At 33.2% G+C, this 19643-nt stretch overlaps 3 protein-coding genes across 3 annotated transcripts; all 3 read left to right on the top strand.

Moving 5' to 3' along the window:
• The first annotated feature begins 4713 nt into the window (after positions 1-4713).
• Positions 4714-8106, top strand: LOC133700797 (replication factor C subunit 2). Its single transcript, XM_062124456.1, has 7 exons — positions 4714-5026; positions 5743-5849; positions 5947-6048; positions 6249-6444; positions 7187-7315; positions 7400-7594; positions 7679-8106. The coding sequence occupies exons 1-7, from the start codon at positions 4874-4876 to the stop codon at positions 7787-7789; spliced, it is 993 nt and encodes a 330-aa protein (XP_061980440.1). The 5' UTR covers positions 4714-4873; the 3' UTR covers positions 7790-8106.
• A 578-nt stretch (positions 8107-8684) lies between these two features.
• On the top strand, positions 8685-10053 carry LOC133700811 (large ribosomal subunit protein eL24-like). The gene is made up of 5 exons (XM_062124488.1): positions 8685-8842; positions 9086-9161; positions 9279-9380; positions 9460-9608; positions 9735-10053. The coding sequence occupies exons 1-5, from the start codon at positions 8832-8834 to the stop codon at positions 9886-9888; spliced, it is 492 nt and encodes a 163-aa protein (XP_061980472.1). The 5' UTR covers positions 8685-8831; the 3' UTR covers positions 9889-10053.
• Positions 10054-15502: 5449 nt separating this feature from the next.
• On the top strand, positions 15503-18594 carry LOC133700453 (RHOMBOID-like protein 2). The gene is made up of 5 exons (XM_062123993.1): positions 15503-15991; positions 16878-17041; positions 17295-17458; positions 17834-18084; positions 18288-18594. The coding sequence occupies exons 1-5, from the start codon at positions 15717-15719 to the stop codon at positions 18397-18399; spliced, it is 966 nt and encodes a 321-aa protein (XP_061979977.1). The 5' UTR covers positions 15503-15716; the 3' UTR covers positions 18400-18594.
• The last annotated feature ends 1049 nt before the right edge of the window (positions 18595-19643 follow it).

The raw sequence follows: 19643 nt of genomic DNA, 5'->3' as shown, positions 1-19643 counted from the left end.
AAAATTTCTTTGTTTTGAGATTGTTTTAATTTAATGGTGTTAAAAATAAACTTTAAAAAATAATATATATATATACATAACTAAAAAAACATTTTAAAAATATCTACAAGCACGTCCACAAACGAGCTGCTACAGTATTGTTGACGAACCCGCCTTTACCGATCTTCAATGGGCAAGCTCTACAGTCGACACATTTTGCATTAATTGTTGCATTCTCGGCATATTTGTTGATTTGATATGTAAACGTCAAGGTGCTCTTTTCCATGTTCTTTTCTTAATGATTATGAACGACGTCTCCGGTTCTTTTGCCTTTGTGTATCTGGATATGGTCGGCGGGGATGTCCGTACCTGCGATTAATGTTTTGTTTATTTTTGTATTTTTAAAAAATTAATATTTTTTTAGTATTTTTAAATTATTTTGATATATTAATATTAAAAATAAATTTTAAAAAATATTATTTTATTATATTTTCAAAAAACATTTTAAAAAAAATTCAGGAACAAAGTCGTTCTCACTGGAATATAAGTTGCTGCCATGCGCAAACTAAACTTGGTCATGGATACAGTGTTCAAGGGCTTGAAACAACTGCAACCTTCGATCCTGAGACGGATAAGTTTGTCATTCATGGTCCTACCTTGACTTCATGCAAGGTAAACTGTTCATTAAGAGGGAGGGTAGCTAATTATAGAAAACACTAAAAGCTGTATTTTTTTTTTACTATACACATGTATTGTTCATCTTTTTGTATTTTACTATGAATTTATTGTTTAATTATTATTATTTTTTTATTCTTTAATTTTATTTTTGCATAATTGCATTCTTTTTAGGCTAAATTAAATGACAAATAAATCACAATTATTGACCAAGGACAAAAAATGAAAAACAAGGGACCAAGGTGGACAGGGAGCTATAAATAGATAATGGTTTCAAAGTTTTAAAAAATAATTCATTTTAGTTCTCAAACTTTACTATTATACCCATTTGGTCTCTCGTTGTTTTTTCAATTTAATTTTACTATAAAAGTTTTTTTTTGTTATTATTAGTCTCTAGTTTTAAAAAGAGATCATCGAATTCCAATGTTAGAGGAGAAAATGATGTTGGCATCAATTCCATACATCAAAACGATCGATTTTTGTGTCAAATGATTCTATTTTACGAGAAGAGTTCAATTTAGGTATTTTTTTACCTTGAAAGTATGTGAAAAAACCTATTTATCCTCAAAAAGATTTTTTATTTTGAATTGATTTCAAGTTTTAAGATGTTTTTTATGTCATGAATGGATTTATCATGTTGCGTAAGATGTTTTTGGTAAAAAATTAATTGAAAATGAGTTTTTTAAGTTCAAAAGCTTCAACCTTAATTTTTCGACAACCATAGTAACCGGAATATAGGCAAAATTAGACAATACATCGCCAGACCTTTGCAAATATATATAAAATAACGGATGACATGTCATCCACCCCATCTACCATAAAAAAAAGATTTAAGGGTCCAAACGCGCGAGACCTTATTAAATGGGTCAGGCTCGACAACACCTAGTCTTTTTTTATTTCTATTTATATTTTTATGCCTTTTTATATGTCTTTTTCTAAATAATTTTTTAATATAGATTTAAATTAATACTTATTATCTCTTTTATTTTGTTTATTTAGCCTCTTTTAAATAAAAATTATTTTTTACTTATACATTTAGTTTTTGAAGAGATTATTCTAACTCTACTATAGTTTTTTTCTTTTTATGTTTTATATAAATAAAAAATATTTATTTTTGGATAATATTTTTAATATTTGTAACCTTACATAATATTTTTTTTATTTTATTCATTTAATTATATGCATGACTATTTCTATTATTATTTGATTAAATAAACATATAATTGTGGTAAGCAAAGTCATTAAATACAATCAGGTTAAAAACTCATATTGTGAGGTCAAATATCTTGATTCATATATATCTTTTAATTTCTCCATTTTTATCTTTGTGTATTGTTAATAACTTTTTATTTTTTTACCAATATAATTTTTGATTTGTTTAATTACTTATATGTATAAATTTTTTAATTTATATTTTAAAAAAATTGTATATAAAAACAATATATAACCCCAGCAATGTATGAGACTATATATGAGACTGGTCTAATATCATGTACGGAGGCTGGAGAGCAGAGTTCATATTCTCATGCTAATGTGGTTGAACATCCATGTGTTGCATGGAAATAAATTTTCCGCAAGCGTGAAATATTGAATTGAAACGTCTTTACTGAACCCTATTTTGCAGTGTAAGCCTAGAGGATTGGGTAAAGTGGAGTTGGTAAGCACCAAACCCCCTTTTCATATCCTTTTGCGAAGGGTCCACTGAGTATCAATTAGTTGCAAAAAGGGTTGTGCTTTTAAGCTCGAGTTGATCAAGAAGAACTAGTTCTATATGTTCTCAATTCAGGTTTTTGCAGGATCCAGAGCAGTGTGACGATGTATCGAAGGGTTTCTATCTTCATCCAGCTAGGAACATTACAGTGTATATACGGAGTGGATACTGTAATTCATTATGTGACCATCCTGTGCTTCTCCCATGGAGTTTTTATACCGTAGAACTAGCACGATAGATATAAGGATGGTGACTGTTGGTCGATCGGAAAGAAAAAGATTTAGTATTAAGGATTTACGATGGAATGAACAGTATGTTAGAGACCCACGATAAAACAATTTATATAAAGTAGTTAAAGATTCCCAATGAAATGATCCACACATAAAAAGAATATTTATGATGGAGAACAATTAATGATCGAGGTTTGAACTCGAGAACTAGAAAGATTGATGTATGATCATTATTTTTTTAAAAATATTTTTCTTAATTAATTTTATTTTTTTTCTTCTTTAATTTTCCTATTATGTATTATGATGTTTTTCTTAAAAACAAATCCTATTTACAGGGGGGTAGTTTTCCTAATTATTTTTCTTATTCAGTATTGTTCAAATAGATTTAATTATTTTGAGAGGCTACTTATGGTTATATTTTTTTTTATGATTTTTTAAAATTTTAATTTATAACAAACCTCATTATCCCTTATTCTTTTATGTGTCACTTGACCAGACTTGAAACCATAATACTTTTTAAAAATTATCTGGTTGTTGATTGCCTATATTTTCACAATAATTGTAGCAGGGGGAGAGGGGTGGGAGAGAAGAGAGGGCAATATTGTAATTTTATGATAGCAATCTTATAATTTTATGATTTTAACACTGAAGGCTTTTTAGCCATTAATTAAAATATAATAACAATTTTATAAGTACTTTAAACTATTTTGTTGCTTTTTTTTATATAATAATAATGCAAAGTGTTTTATAACTTTAAAAATTATTTGAATCCAATATGTAAACCATAATTTCTAAAAAATCAAGGTAAAATAAAAAAAATGGTTAAACTACATAATGGTTAGGGTAATTATCTCTTCTAATTTTTATTAATATTACGAATGTAAATTAATTTTGAATTAGGTATGCGTCAAGTTTTGGATTGATGTAAAACTTTACCCTAAGAATAAATTTATGAATGCAAGTGAACTTTGTTTTTCACCGGCAATATCTGAACCCAACTATTCACAGTGGACTGGGTGCATATTCATTTGGATGAAATCATTATGGATTTCATAGTTATTAGACAATGCTTGTGCTCCGCTGTGGGTATATGTTATTTTCTTACAAGAAAGTAATATTTGGGTGTTATAAGCGCGGAGAAAACTTTACTAATCGAGTTATAGTCTTAATCGGTCAAATAAATTAGTTGTAAATAAATAAATAATTATAGCAAACAGAAAGAAAATGATCATAGTAACTTAGAAAATAAATATTTTTTTAATAATAAAAAATAATGTAGTTCAATTTTCAGCCGTTTAAATATGAGAAGCTGAAATTATAAAAAAATAACAAAAAAAAATCCATGTCAACCCAAATTAGTATAATAAATATGTAATTTGAGCAATAAGAATCGAGTCAGTCCAAATTAAATTGCCAAACCCACATTGCAAGTCACGGGGTCTAGATAACCCAGTAAAAATAAAATCAAAGAAAACCACAAAGTTATTTTTTTAAAATAATAATAATGTTAAATAATGAAATTAAAAAGAAAAATAAACAAAAAAAATATCAACTCTATTAATTTTTTAAATACTTGTCTTGAATTATTAGAATAAAAGCACGAGAAAAATTGTAAAGCTTCGTGCATTAGTAACCCTTTTCCATTAAAATAATATTCAATCCATGTAAAAAGAATAAATTATCATTCATGAAAATAATAACCAAAAAAAACTATAGTAAAAAAAATAAAAAGTCCTTAAACACATGTGTTTTAATATTTTTTGTTTTAAAAGTAAAATTATTATTTTATTATGTTTTAAAAAATAAAAAACAAGGAATATTATTGTCTGTTAGTTTTAAAAATTTTGATTTTGAAGATAATTAAGTTTTTTTATTGTTAAAAAAATTATAAAAAATACATATATCCTGATTAATTTTTTAATGAATAATAGTACATGTAAAAAATAAAATTACCCACAACACCCATGCATTTTATTTTTTTAAAGCACAAAATGGTAATTATACTGTGATTAATAATTTGAGTCTATGTAATTTTTACTTTCTCATTATTTTTTTTTTTGAAAATTGGACTCGTCCTCCTTACCCAAAAATATATTAAAAGAAAAGGGAAAAATAAAATCCTCTCCCTCCGCTTCACTGGCAATTTCCCTCCAAGTCGAAAGACTGAAAGAGGTTCTATCTAGGGATAGCGCAAGCAGCGAGAGAGAGCGAAGGGTTTCTTTCTTGTAACAAAAAAAAAAATAAAAAATAAAAATCAAATCAATCAACTCTCTAACCGATGGCATCATCGAGCAACAGCAGTAACTACGACATTCCATGGGTAGAGAAATACAGGCCCAACAAAGTCGCTGACATCGTGGGCAACCAAGACGCCGTCTCTCGCCTCCAAGTCATTGCTCGCGATGGAAACATGCCTAATCTCATTTTAGCCGTATGTTACGTTCCAATCTTTATTTTGCTTCTGCTTCCCTTCTTTCTTTTATTTATTCTCTACCGTTGCAACAGTTCTAGATCGAATGTATTTTTTATGTGGTCGCGGGGTATTGATTATCAACATGATAATGTGATATTTATACTAATTTGGATGAATTGTTTAGTGGGTTTGAGTGAAAATTTTGGTGATAAAGGAAATATTTAAGCTATAATGTGCATTAGCAATGGATTTTGTGAAATATACCCATACCGATGAATTTTGCATATTCCGGGTTTAAGGTGTTCTAATGAGTGGTTTTGCTATTCGTGGGATGAAGTCGAATCTAGAACTGAGATCACCAGGGACTGAGATTTTGGTCCAAAAGCATCTCCTATTAAGCCTCAAATTATCCAGTGCATAGATGCTTGGAAAAATGAAAATTTCAGGGATGGAATGGAGTTTTAAATCCATATTTGAACTATTACGAATATTCAGGCAAAAAATTAAAATTGCAAACACTGCGGCTGACTCTTGGTCATAGCTCACAACCCACTTTAGATTTCTAATTGGGTAAACTTTCATCTGCTAATTTACTTTAAAAAGGTTTAGATAGAAAAATCTTTTGAAAATTAAAAGGGTGGCTTCAATACCATAGTGAAGTTTTACATGAAGATTTGTAGTTATGTGCTTTTCATTGTTGCTTAGTTGATACTTATATCCCTTCATATTTTCAGGGTCCTCCTGGAACTGGCAAAACTACAAGTATCTTGGCTCTTGCACATGAGCTTCTGGGACCAAATTCAAAGGAGGCTGTCTTGGAGCTGAATGCATCAGATGACAGGTTAGCATAGATGACATGCTTCAGGGTGCTAAAGACTTTCCAGTACTTTTCCTTGCTTGCCTTCTTGTCTCATTGTCACCTCCTTATTGCTTTCCAGGGGTATAGATGTTGTGAGGAACAAAATTAAGATGTTTGCACAAAAGAAAGTGACACTGCCTCCTGGACAACACAAAATTGTAATTCTTGATGAAGCTGATAGGTACCCAATGATTATCTCTCATTTGGTTGATGGCCAAACTCTATAGTATTGTTTTTTTATCCTATTCACGTGCTTTAGAATTTTACTTTCCTATTCCAGATGCATTTTGTTCCATCCAGCAACAAGCAGTTCTAGTTAACAAATTTATTTTTATACATTTTTTTCTGGTATTTATTCACTTTTCATCAACCCCGTTCCAGCATGACATCTGGAGCACAACAAGCCTTGAGACGAACCATGGAAATATATTCAAATTCCACTCGGTTTGCTCTTGCATGCAACACATCTTCTAAAATTATTGAGCCTATTCAAAGTAGATGTGCCATTGTTCGATTTTCAAGATTATCTGATCAAGAGATACTTGGTCGTCTCATGGTTGTAGTTGGAGCAGAACAGGTGAAGGATTTTTAATTTTGCATGATACTGAACACATCAGTACCATTTAAAGCTTAATACCAGCAGCCATTATTCTCATCTATGTTCTTTTATTGTTTCTGAATTTAACTTGACTGTTAAGATTGGTAATTTCAATTTTCATCATCTGCCAGTTTTTTGTTTACTTTATCATGCCTGTTCTAAAAACTCCTCCCCAGTTGTTCACTGCATCAGTGCCTTAAACCTAAAGTGATGGAGCCTGTGCTGCTATCAACAAACTTCTTTATCAATTAAACTACCTTTCTGGTGAGGGAACATTTAAATGAGCTATTACTCCACAGAATGAGCATGCCTTGACTTTTGAAGGTAGTTCTAAGCTGTGAAAATTGAAACAAGCGAGAAAGAGGCGGAAAACTGGCATTTACCTCCTTGCAATTTTTAATGGGTCAATCATCATTTAAATATGCAGGATATTTTATCCCTGAAAACATGGTAGATGAACTGGGTATGAAGCAACACTGTCTAATTCTATTTAATGACTTTTTTGTGAAACTAGGTTCAGATTCAAATACATCTTGATTGGGAGATTACATGAGTGGATGACGCCTGAATTTTCTCATGAAAGTTTATAAGTACAGTTAAACTTGATGGGGACTCTTTGGCATGGCTCCCCAAGATTAAAATCTCAATGAACCTTTGATAGTAGAGCGTGTTTATAAACCTGATGCAACCATCATATTGACCTTTATTTGTCTCGATGAAGGTCCCTTACGTTCCTGAAGGTCTTGAAGCTATTATATTTACTGCTGATGGAGATATGAGGCAGGCCTTGAACAACTTGCAAGCTACACATAGTGGATTCCATTTTGTCAACCAGGAAAATGTTTTCAAGGTTACAACCCAAAATTGGTGCATAACCTTGGTATTTATTGTCGCTACGCATTTAGAGAATCTTAGGTTGTCAGTTGTTTTTCAGGTCTGTGATCAGCCTCATCCATTGCATGTGAAGAATATGGTGCGCCAGGTGCTTGAGGGAAAATTTGATGATGCTTGTTCTGGTCTGAAGCATCTCTATGATATGGGCTATTCCCCCACTGACATAATTACAACCCTTTTCCGAATCATAAAGAGTTATGATATGGCTGAATATCTGAAATTGGAGTTCATGAAGGTAAAACATAATTGCTTGCCTAGCATTTCCTTCCATCTATCTAATCTATTTATCACACTTTTCTATGACGTTATGAGCTTTCAGGAAACTGGGTTTGCCCATATGAGAATCTGCGATGGTGTTGGTTCGTATCTTCAGCTCTGTGGCCTGTTGGCCAAGCTTGCCTTAGTTCGTGACACAGCACGAGCAGCATAAGTAAATAGTAGCTCTATTCTGGTAATATGATGGGCTAAGTTGATGCGGAGATCATCCTTGTTTAAATGTTCCAGAAACATGTTCTGTTATGAGAAACTGAACTTAATGGTGGGAGCTATCTCTTCGCACACAGTATCCTAAACCGTTCTCCTTTCAGCTGATGCCTGATGTCGCCGAATTGATAAAAATAGTATTGGCAGGATTGACGTTAGAAGCTATAATTGCTGCATGTCCATTTTTGTTGTTTTTCCTCGATGGCTTATCAAGCTTGTTTCTTGTTAATTTTTTAATCAATTATCGTCTCCGAAACCCTGCAATTACCTAGTCGTATTAAGAGTGAACTTAATAGCATAATTAATCAATCAAATGATCATCTGCTGTTTTGTTATGAAAGGATTATTTGGGTGGAAATGGGTCGCTGCCAGCAGGCGTGTCCCAAAACCCTACATTTTAGAAGCCCAACACTCGGGTCCCTGGCAAAATTAAGAGGAGGGAAGGAATGATCAAGGGACTTGTATTATTATTATTATTATTATAAAATTAAGGGGGGGGGGGGGGGCATGGCACAATGGTGAGGGGTTAGACCTCCTTTAAAGAGGCCACGTATGCAATTCCGCTCACATAGCCTATTTTGTTTTTTTCCCCTACATTTTACTCTTAAGTCAATTCAAATAGATCGGTTAAAAAATTAATTTGAGAATTTATTATTAGATACCATTGATTTTTTATTTTTTTACGAGATAATGGCCTTTTTTATTGTTGTATTAGCAAGTGCTCTTTATGAATTAAATTTTAAAATTTAACCTCCTCGCCAAAAAAGAAAGATGTATCTGACATGCTGCAAGGCCGGATGGGTTTTTGACTTTACTTCCGATGTTTGGGCCTTTTCTGCCCTAACAAGCGAGAGGAAAAGGCCCAAAGACACTACGAAGAAGGGTTTCTTCGCTAGTTAAATTGGAGAGGTTGCTGACCAGTTAGGGTTTGTAATACGAAGAGGACCATTTCCTCAGCAGCAGAGCGGCGTCAGCACTTTCATATTACCATGGTTCTCAAGTAAGTATATATCCCTTCTCCTTCTATCTGTATTCCATTCGATTGAATTGACTTAGTAGATCTCAGATTTTTAATTTCACTTTTATCCCCTTAATAAATACCCTCGGATTTTATTGTTAAATGATGTTGCTCCCTAATTTTATTGCATTTGCCTGTACAGTGAAGTTATTGTTAGGCATGGTTGTTCTAGTTTTTTATTGTGGATTAGTAAAAAGTTTAGAACTAAATCTTTGGAATATCCAGGACTGAGCTTTGCCGCTTCAGTGGTGCCAAGATTTACCCTGGTAAGGGTATCAGATTTATTCGTTCCGATTCTCAGGTGAATAATATATGTTTTCCGGATTCTTATTTATTTATAATTTTAGGTTGTTTTTATTTATTTTTAGTAGTTTTTTTTTGTTTCCTGAAATAATGTATTGCTATTTGATTGATGAAGGTCTTCCTCTTTGCCAACTCGAAATGCAAGAGGTATTTCCACAATCGCCTTAAGCCTTCCAAGCTTACCTGGACAGCCATGTACAGGAAACAGCACAAGAAGGTATAGTATGTCTCAAATGGTTCATTGTCTGTGGGGCTCTCTTTTTCAGTCTACTTATAATTTGGTTGTTTGTTCCTAGGACATTGCTGCTGAGGCTGTTAAGAAGAAGCGCCGAACCACTAAGAAGCCCTACTCGAGATCTATAGTTGGTGCTACTTTGGAAGTCATACAGAAGAGGAGAGCTGAGAAGCCTGAGGTCCGTGATGCTGCTCGTGAAGCTGCTCTACGGTACACTCCCTCACGTTTAACTCTTTTATGGCTTGTGAAATGGGAGGTGTTATTCATGGTTTCATATAGTGTGGTGAAGGTGGATTCTTTGCTTTCCATTGTAATGGTGGTTTTTGTTATTTTCAGTGAAATCAAGGAGAGAATCAAGAAAACCAAGGATGAAAAGAAGGCAAAGAAAGCAGAGTCGATGGCAAAGACACAGAAGACACAAACCAAGGGTGGGCCTAAGGGCGCTGGACCTAAGGGCCCTAAGCTTGGTGGCGGCGGTGGAAAGCGATGAATTTCTTATCGTCTCTCTTATATATGTAGTAGTTACTGCACTTGAAAGATATTTTGCTGGTCTAGGAGGCCAAATTCCTTTAATAGATTTTGCTGAGGATCTTGGGTTGAAGCGCTATTTTATTTTCTTAAATGGAAGGCTAGTCGAAGCTTGATTTTTTAGCCATTATGTGTTTTGCAAGTTTTCTTAAATCTTATCAAAAGCATCATGGATCTCTCTCCTTGACAGAGGACCTATGTTGAATGAAATCCTCATCTAGTCGGAGTTTTTATTTCTTTGTTAATCCATTTCATGGTATTCGCTATGTGCTCAAGGATGGAAAGTGGATATGGTCAATTATCATTGCTCTTCTTTTCTTGTATCTTTCCTGTCTTGCTAAGGTATCACTTCTCAGTTTTAGATGCCGAGGCAACTCAAATGGAGTTACATTAGGTGCCACAAGCAGTCGGAGAGAAAAGAGGGCATTATTCAAGAGAACTATAACCCATCTGTTTCTATTGAACTATTGCTTGGGATCTTCTCCCGTCCTTGTTTCTTCATCTCCTTCCTCTCTTCCATGGCTTTCTCATATAAGCCTGCTGCTGAGTACAAGTTGGATGAAGCTGTATAACAGCCGCCATCAAAAGGGTCCAATGGCAAGAGATTTTTTGCAGCCTGTGAGATGTTATCAGATCCCTCGAAGCCTGTGAGGAGTCTATCAAATCCCTAGCTTCGTCTAAAAGATCTGCACGGCGGCGAAGATCAACTAAACAACCACAATGTCGCACCGTGTCATTTTCTTCACTAACAAGTTGAAAAAACCTTTTTCGTTCATCAACAAGCCCCAAATGGCGACATGTGCTCAATAAACCGAGAAATTTAATGGCATCTGGTAGAATATTTGACCTCAACATGTCTGAAAAAATAACGAAAGCCGCTTGGCCATGACCATGAGCAGCAAGATTACGAGTTATTGAGTTCTATGCCCCAACATCTCTCTTCCATGCTTTGGAAGATGTACAAGGTATTTGGAATTCTTTGAATTTAATTTAATTCACAAGGTTTAATTAATTTTTGTGTTTGGAATTTTTTTTGAGGATATAAATTTGAATTTTAAATGAAATTTGAATTTTAAAAGATATGTAAAAGCAAATAGAAGGCAGATTCTCTAACAGTAATTCCTATTGAAATTCACATTAAAAACAACATTTTAAAAATACCTTAACATCAAACCCTATTTTTTATATATAAAAACAACAAAATCTTTTTCATTCTCTCCTTCTCACCGTGATCTTGATACTGAGCTGTTAGTGGAGTTATCTGGCAAGGGTCAGCCACTTGTTTTTCATGACATCACTCTTGCTCCAAAGATGCTTAATATATTTTGTCGGTAATTAACTATTTATAAAATATTAAAAAATAATATAAATTATATATTAAAATTTCATTTAATAATTTAATTTATTGTGTTGAATTAAGTATTTGATATGTTATTAGATTTTTTAAAAAAACACATTTACTTGAGGAAAAAAAATATATTTTAAAATTTTACTTAATAATTTAAACTATATTAGGAGTATGTTTGGATGCTCTGTGTTTTTTTAAATTTTAATTTTTTTTTGGTTTAAAATAAATTTTTTTATATTTTCAGATTGTTTTGATGTGTTAATATTAAAAATAATTTTTTAAAAATAAAAAAATTATTTTAATATATTTTGAAGTTAAAAATATTTTAAACTGTCCTCACTACTACCATTCCTAACACACCATGAATAAACTAGATGGTCTTATCACTTAGTCCTTTTCCTGTCATTAACTTTGAAGCATCTAGATGAGATGAGATGAGATGATATAGATTGATTTTTGAACTCCACTATGCTTTATTGCTGAAACTGTTGGTTTGCTTGCAATTATTGCTTGTATATTGTTCTTCCTCCAAAGGAAATGTTTACATCATTTTTGTCTTTCCAGGCTGAGATTAAAGGCGCATGATTGGAAATCGGGAACTCGAAGTGTACAGGGTCATACTTGATGAAGGAGAAGGCTTGGCTGTGCCAAGAATCAAAATTGAGGATCAAGTTGGAAGTTTTTTTTTTTGAATTCGAGAAAATTTTATCTTTTAAAAAACATATTTTATAGGCTTAGATGAACGAGTAAAATCTCAACTGTCTTAGATTCTTACAAAAAATATACGATCCTAACTCAAATTCAAAACCTGGTATGTAGATTTCAAACTCCTTATCATCATGTCACTTTCCTCGGGCACAATGAACATTTCTGGATATCCTTCCATACATGGCAATGGTCTATATATTGTGCAGTATACTTCTACGGCTAATGACTTACATGCACAGTAAATCATGGGCTATATATCATTGAAAGTTTGAGCTGTTACACATCAATATTTGCAGCTCCTGTAACGCTAACTAAACAATGTGAACTTGGTGGCATGAGATAAGAAGAGTGAAGCTGACATGATATTAAACTCTTGCAATTATCGCAGACAAACATATGGAACCATGGCGCCATTGCCAATTTGGCATGCATGGATCGAGCGTTTCTGATGGTGGATGCTTGCTGTGGCTCAGTTCAAAACCATCACTAGCTTTTTCCGACCAATGTTTATGCACACTCTCAAGAGCTCTTTTAGCAGAGTATTTATTTTTGCAGTTTCCTCCTAGCCCAACAAAGTGATTTTTGCGTCTCCAAGGTGCTTGCTGATCCATAACACATCCGTCTACTGTGCTTCTGCAGAAAAACTTGTGTTAACCTTATCTCCTTGGAGGAATTGATCCTAGAACACTCAATTCTTGCATTTGGTGGCATTAGCAAAAAAATGAAATAAAATGGAAAGGCTTAATGGAGATTGGTTTGAGGTCCTTTTTTTGAATTTTTCTAATAAAAATTAATGAGATATGGCTATTTATATCTTTTTAAAAATGTATATATTCTATGTAATTTTAAATAAATATAAGGTTACTTATAATATAAGAAATGCAACAAAAATAAATGATTTTTGAATTAAAGGTAAAATAATTAAGATTTCTACATGTATATTTCAAATAGTATAATTAAATTTAATTTTATGATTTAATGTTTTATTTTAAAAAAATTGTAATAATTTATCAATTAGATTTAAGTTTACTTGGAATTTAATTTCACAAAGTGTAAAAGAGACCTCTCAATATTTCCACACCTAGCAAACATATCAACCAATGCAGTAGTACCCAGAGCAACATCCACATCGATCCCATTTTTCTCCATGTGAGCTTGCATCCATTAACCTCGCTCCCAAGGCCCAAGATAAGAACAAGCCACAAGCAGACGTAGATAGATTTAATTGTTTTTTAAAATATTTTTTATTAAAAAAATATTTTTTTATATTTAAAATTTATTTTTAATGTTATTATTTTTTAAATTTATTAAAATGATAAAATATATTTTTTTAAAAATCAAATTCTTATTTATTTTAAAATTTATTTTTGATATTATTATTTTTTAAATTCATTAAAACAATAAAAAAACATAAAAATAATTCAAATTCTTATCAAATAACTTTTGAGCCGTCTTCCGTAACGCTACCTTGTAGTAAAACTAGGAATGATTCAATTTTAGCCACTTGCATCTATTGAGATATCCTTAATATCTCTAAATATCTACCCCATATTGCATATTTATCCATCATGAAGTTAAAGATGATTAATTTAAGTATAATAAATTTAGAATACATTGTTGTTAATTTTAGGATTTCGAGTGTTAATTTTAAGATCTTGAAAGATTAGTTAAGATACGTAAATGGTTCAAACATCCTATAATTTTTAAAAAATAAATAAATAATCAAGTCCTTTATTTTCCGGTGGTATCTTATAGGACAATCCTCTCGCAATCCTCCATGAGACCCAAGCTCACAGACCCACCGATCACGGTATATTCCAAGCAACCGAATTCTTGCCTTCCAATTGATCAAACAATGCCTAGCTAGCCTGCATAAACAAACTCACAATTCAAACAATTCCATTCAACCAACCCACTAATCATTGAATTCACATCATATTATAAAAACTAATCAACCAACCCACTAATCTATTTTACAGAACACTTGACAACACAAAGCTGATTAACCCACAAGCCGAGTGCACGCTAATCAAACTATTTAGCACAAAAAGATCTTCACTCAGCCCATGAGCTTGTTTACCCTCTGCAATTGTTCTAACCCGAGACTGAGAGCATGCCTTGCCAGAAAGATTCATCTTGACATGCTAGTCTATGAGAATTAACAAGATCCAAATCTCTTAGCAAGATCCAAAAATATGTCATATCAAAGCCACAATGGAATTGCGCAACGTGTTCAGCAAACACTCCATCGTACCTCAAGCAACATCAAAAGCAGAGAGAAAGAGGAGATTAGAAGATTATCCCTTCTTGTTTACCATTCCTATTTGTGTTTTTCTCTTTGTCGTGACTACCTGACCACAAGACAAATTCCCCATTTGACTCATTACAATCAAATTGACCAGGCTCTCAAGTTTTGGGGCCATGTCCCTGTCTGAAATGATGTTTAAGAGACTCGTTGCCAGATGGCAGGTACAGAGTGAGTGGCTTCTAAGCATCAGTTTGCAGCCGGGCCCGACAACCAAAACTGCCCCATAACTGCCAGCTCCCCTGCGTTTCTAAACTCGTTCTGCACACGCCTTCTGAGAAGAGTTTTGGAACTGTGATGAATGTTGATTTTTAGTGTTTTTTATTTAAAAATAATTAAATTTTTATTATTGTTTTTTAAAATTTATTTTTGATATTAAAATGATTAAAAAAACAAAAACAACAATTAATTTAAATAAAAAAAATAACACAACTGGAACACGGTACTAAAGACCCTCCCTTTTATAGTTATCGCGTCAGGATTCGCAAACCCTTTCACTCCCCCACGAATCCGACACCGAAGCTACAGCACAATAACTCACCCAAACGCGTGGCACTTGAGTTGCCTGTCTTTGCACTTTTTCCTGGAAATTATCCTAAGTTCTCTAACTCAGGAACTTCTATGACCAGAACGGAATTCTGCGCTTACATATTTATTTACATTAGAAAAAAAATATAGAAAAAATAGTAATGTAGCGTAATTGTTGTTTCAAATATTTAATCCCAAGAAAACACACAGCCTGTGATTTAACGAAACAAGGCGTATTTGTTGTCTTTTCCCAATAAAGGAAAACTTATGCTATTATTATTATTATTATTGGGAATATTTTAATTACTTTTTATAGAACAAAATTAAGTCCAGCAGGCTATCAGCCTCCTAGTTTTTTAACAAAACATTGTATTTCCAATCTTGCTTCACCACTGTATCAGCTAGAACCCTAAAATCATAAAAATTACCGGATTTGAAACGTAATCAATACAATCTCTTCTTCTTGATTTTTTCCTTTTTCATTAAAAAAAACACTTAAATAAATAAAAAAATCTTTCACCATGAGTCGATGATAACTTTTGAAAGGAAAAAACCCACCGTCTGTCTCTCACACGCAAAACCGACCACTAACAGGCAAAGCCCACGTAACACCGAAGTGAAAGAAAGACGTCACCCACGTCACCACGTTATAAGTAATTAACACAGGCATGACTCTTATATAATATGATGCAGAGATTACAATTTTCCATCCATCACAACGGTTAAAATCCTCCACAAACCACTTCCTGCTCGATTTCTGATCCCAGCAACTTCCTTGTAAGCTACTTCTCTATTTAACTTCCCACATATATAAACTCACAAAAATATTGCTACTTCTCTATTTAACTTCCCACATATATAAACTCACAAAAATATTGTCTATCCGCAAGAGCGAGAGACAATGGCAAGTGGAGATCTAGAGAGGGGGCCAAAGAACAGAGGAAATAACGCAAATTTCCCTTCATACTATGTTGAAACAGCAGAAAAGCAATGGACTTCATGGATAATTCCCATGTTTGTTGTCGCAAATATTGCTGTTTTTATTGTTGTCATGTATGTCAACGATTGTCCTAAAAAATCTCTGGGTATTGAAGGTAGTTGCGTGGCTAAGTTTCTTGGCAGGTTCTCTTTTCAGCCGTTGAAGGAAAACCCCCTGTTTGGCCCATCTGCTGCTACGTAAGTTTGTTCTTTCTTTGCTTAATTTTGTCCAAATTTGTGAGCTTTTATACGCGTTTTCATGTGGGTTTGGATTTGTTTCTTGGCTGGGTGTTGTGTTTGATTTGGGTGTGAAGTTTTGTTAATTTTGGATTCAGACTTTGAGATACTGGGTAGTGGTTTCTTATAATTTGATTTTAGGTGATCTTTTCTTTTGCTTAGTTACTGGTTCTGATTTTGGTATTTTTTCTTTATGCTTGCCACTAGTTTTATTTAATACTGTTATTTAATACCTGGGCTTAATTGCTTTTATGACAATACATAGTACTAGGTGTTCATAAGAAGTATTTGATTAGCAGTTATGTTTTTTTATCTTGCTATTATTGAGAATCTTCTTCTCCACTTTATCTATCATGAAAATTTGTTCTTGCGTTTATGTATTAAGGCAGTGTGGAAATTTAGGGTGATCCACAAAAGTTTTATTACTTTGTTATGGAGTTGAATTTATCCACCAAAGGGCTCTGGAAGAACATTAAACTATTTATAAATTCACTGTATTGCCTCCACTTTTAGGGGTACTGGACTTTTCAGAACATAGGTTATTTCCTGTATATGGTTTATAGATCAAAAGCTACAGGATTAAATTTTAATATGTAATTCAATGAAACTTACTATGCATATGATCTCTTAAGTGCTGTAGATTCGTGTCTTCATGGGTTTGATTTAGGGGTGTGATGACATAAATAGTGTTGCATGTCATTAAGTTCTTACCTGACCAATTATTTGTCGCAATTTGTTCAAATCGATGTGCCTTTACTGCTAGTAATATGGTATCTGCAAGCAGCCTTCAAATTCATGTGGCAGAAGAATTTTGTTCGCTGATCTTTACATGCCAATGATTGTGCAGATTGGAAAAAATGGGAGCTCTGGAGTGGGACAAAGTAGTGCATGGACATCAAGGGTGGAGGCTCATCACTTGTATGTGGTTGCATGCCGGAGTTGTTCATGTGCTTGCAAATATGTTAAGCTTGATCTTTATTGGGATTCGTCTTGAACAGCAATTTGGGTTTGGTATGTCATGTTCTCTTCTCCTGTCAATTTATATCAGCACTCGTTGATTACGTGCCTTCTTCACATGTTAAGTTGAAATCAACATGCTTGCAAATGTTATTAATCAGTGACTGGAAATATCTCATGCCTCGGATATTATTATTGTTGCACTTTAAGCACCTCATCAAGTTCTTATTCCAGTCATCTTTGTGTTTTTACCATTTTATTTAAAATCCGATCATCCTAATATATATTTTGGAAAATAATCTGGCAGTGCGAGTTGGGATTATCTACCTAGTATCAGGATTTGGTGGGAGCATCTTGTCTTCACTTTTTATTCAGCAAAACATTTCTGTCGGTGCATCTGGTGCTTTGTTTGGACTTCTTGGAGCAATGTTGTCAGAGCTTCTTACCAACTGGACAATCTATTCTAATAAGGTATGCTGTTAACCGTTGGTTTCTTTTGCATACATATGAAAGTTTTGTGTTCTCTTATCATCTTAAGATTGATGAGGCCTTGTGTTTTATGGAAGCAATAACTTGACCTAGGAAATATTTACACATACACTCAGCTTTTCCATAGCTACGTGATCTTGAATTGCTAGTTTTGGTCTTAGATTTTGTGGTTGTTTCATATGGTTAATATATTGTAGCAGATATAGATGCTTTCCTGCTACTTATTCCTGGAACTAGGACCATGAGACCAAGACATTCTTTAGAGATAGCTTGTGGTGCGGTTGCCTCAATTTTTATTTTTTTTTAAAAAACTGGATTCAAATAATTTGCAACTCAAAACTACTCTCATTCTTGTAGATTGCTGCTCTACTCACACTTGTGGTCATCATTGCCATTAACTTAGCCGTGGGAATTCTTCCACATGTTGACAACTTCGCCCACATTGGAGGTTTTGTGAGTGGTTTTCTCCTCGGCTTTGTTTTCCTACTTCGTCCTCAGTTTGGGTGGGCAAAAAACCGACATTCTCCTGCCGATGGTCGTGTGAAATCCAAGCACAAGGCTTACCAATATGTATTCATGCTAGCTGCTGCGGTGTTGCTTATTGTTGGGTAAGTTCAAAACCCTATTTTTTTTGTTTTCAAGCCAAGCAAATGAGATGGGCTAGATTTAATTCAATGCTCCTTTGGTCTCCCCAAACTCCAACTTATCCTCATGAAACCAAGTATTTGCATATCTGCGTGTTTTCTAAAAGCAAGTTCTATTAGTGCAAAAACTTGTTTCTAATATATTCATACCATTATGTACATTGCAGATTTACTTTGGCATTGGTAATGCTATTTAAAGGAGAAAACGGGAATGATCACTGCAGCTGGTGCCATTACCTTAGCTGCGTGCCTACTTCAAAATGGAACTGCCGGAGCTGATGAAGATTTTCCCATCTTATCTTCTGTTTGATAATTTTCTTATTCTTTTCATCCTTCCATTTTCCTTGGTTTTCATTTTTTCATTTGTTTGTAACGCTTTCACATATGTACATGGAAGTTGCGCTGCGATTGACTTTGGACATCAAAGAGGATTATAATGCTACTACCCGCAGAATGGTTTCCCATCATCACAAATGCATTGCTGCCAAGCATAAAGTGACTTGATGTAAGAAACTTAGAATTAATGTTGTTGTTGAATGGGCCATCAGAAATACGTGTAGTGTTTTAAAAAAAGACCGGAGACATTCTGGCCTGTGACGTTGACACGGTACCAGTTGCACCAAAACACCAACAACCAATGTTAGTTGAAGGATGACAAGTCATTTTTGCTTGCTTGCCCAAACATCTAACAACTTTTGAATTCGAGGGTTAGATTTCGTTCAGTAATGAGAGTTTCCAGAGAGAACGAGTAGCTAAAGAGAAGAAATCATCCGACCAATGCCTAACGAGTTGGTGTGGGGAATATTGGAGAAGTCATGATTCAAGGTTGGAACGAATGGAATACTAGTATTGTATGGGATTTATTTAACCCTATTCTACATCGTGAGCGTTAGTGCACAAGTCGGCGAATACCTTAAAGGTTTTGGGCAGGAGTATCGACGACAATGCCTAAATCAAGCCTTTGAAGGCTGTGTATATGTTTTCAGTTGCAGTGGCCGGCGCTCCAGATCAAATTTTTTCTCAATATAAAAAAAATACCAAGGAAAAAAATATAAGATGTGAGTCATTAGATATACCAGTTGGTAATTTAAAAAATATATATATAACAGCAGTAAATAAAATGACAAAAAATAATAACAAAAGATCAAAAAACTCTACATAAACCCATCTATAGTATAAAAAAACGAATGTTAAAAAGTGAAATTGTAAAAAAATAAAAATAAAAAAAGCAACAGAAAAAATTAATGATTAAAAAAATAAGAATTAAATTTGATATAAAATAAAAACTGAAGAATAATGAAATTGTAAAACAAAATTAATTTAAAAAACTATTTCAAACAAAAGAAATGGCAATACAAAGATGAGAAAACAAAGGGGGATGAATTGAAAAGACAAATTAATTTTATAAATTATTTAAAATAAAAAAATCATAATAAAAAAAAAACCAACCGAACATGAATAATCAACAAATTAAAAGGTTGTTATATAATTTTCAAGGGGCTGGAATTAAAGTCTAGGAAAAA

This window comes from Populus nigra, chromosome 8, assembly GCF_951802175.1.
Source record: "Populus nigra chromosome 8, ddPopNigr1.1, whole genome shotgun sequence".
NCBI classification, from domain to species: Eukaryota; Viridiplantae; Streptophyta; class Magnoliopsida; order Malpighiales; family Salicaceae; genus Populus; species Populus nigra.
The sequence above is the reverse complement of the archived record's forward strand: the minus strand, read 5'-3'. Positions and strand labels throughout refer to the sequence as shown.

Excerpts from the sequence above, each read along its gene's own strand:
- LOC133700797 (XM_062124456.1), top strand. The coding sequence starts at position 4,874 with ATGGCATCATCGAGCAACAGCAGTAACTACGACATTCCATGGGTAGAG. Across the intron at positions 5,027-5,742 it reads TGCCTAATCTCATTTTAGCC|GGTCCTCCTGGAACTGGCAA; the intron begins GTATGTTACGTT and ends TCATATTTTCAG. Across the intron at positions 6,049-6,248 it reads ATTCTTGATGAAGCTGATAG|CATGACATCTGGAGCACAAC; the intron begins GTACCCAATGAT and ends ACCCCGTTCCAG.
- LOC133700811 (XM_062124488.1), top strand. Across the intron at positions 9,162-9,278 it reads TTATTCGTTCCGATTCTCAG|GTCTTCCTCTTTGCCAACTC; the intron begins GTGAATAATATA and ends TGATTGATGAAG. Across the intron at positions 9,381-9,459 it reads ACAGGAAACAGCACAAGAAG|GACATTGCTGCTGAGGCTGT; the intron begins GTATAGTATGTC and ends GTTTGTTCCTAG.
- LOC133700453 (XM_062123993.1), top strand. The coding sequence starts at position 15,717 with ATGGCAAGTGGAGATCTAGAGAGGGGGCCAAAGAACAGAGGAAATAAC. Across the intron at positions 15,992-16,877 it reads TTTGGCCCATCTGCTGCTAC|ATTGGAAAAAATGGGAGCTC; the intron begins GTAAGTTTGTTC and ends ATGATTGTGCAG. Across the intron at positions 17,042-17,294 it reads TGAACAGCAATTTGGGTTTG|TGCGAGTTGGGATTATCTAC; the intron begins GTATGTCATGTT and ends ATAATCTGGCAG.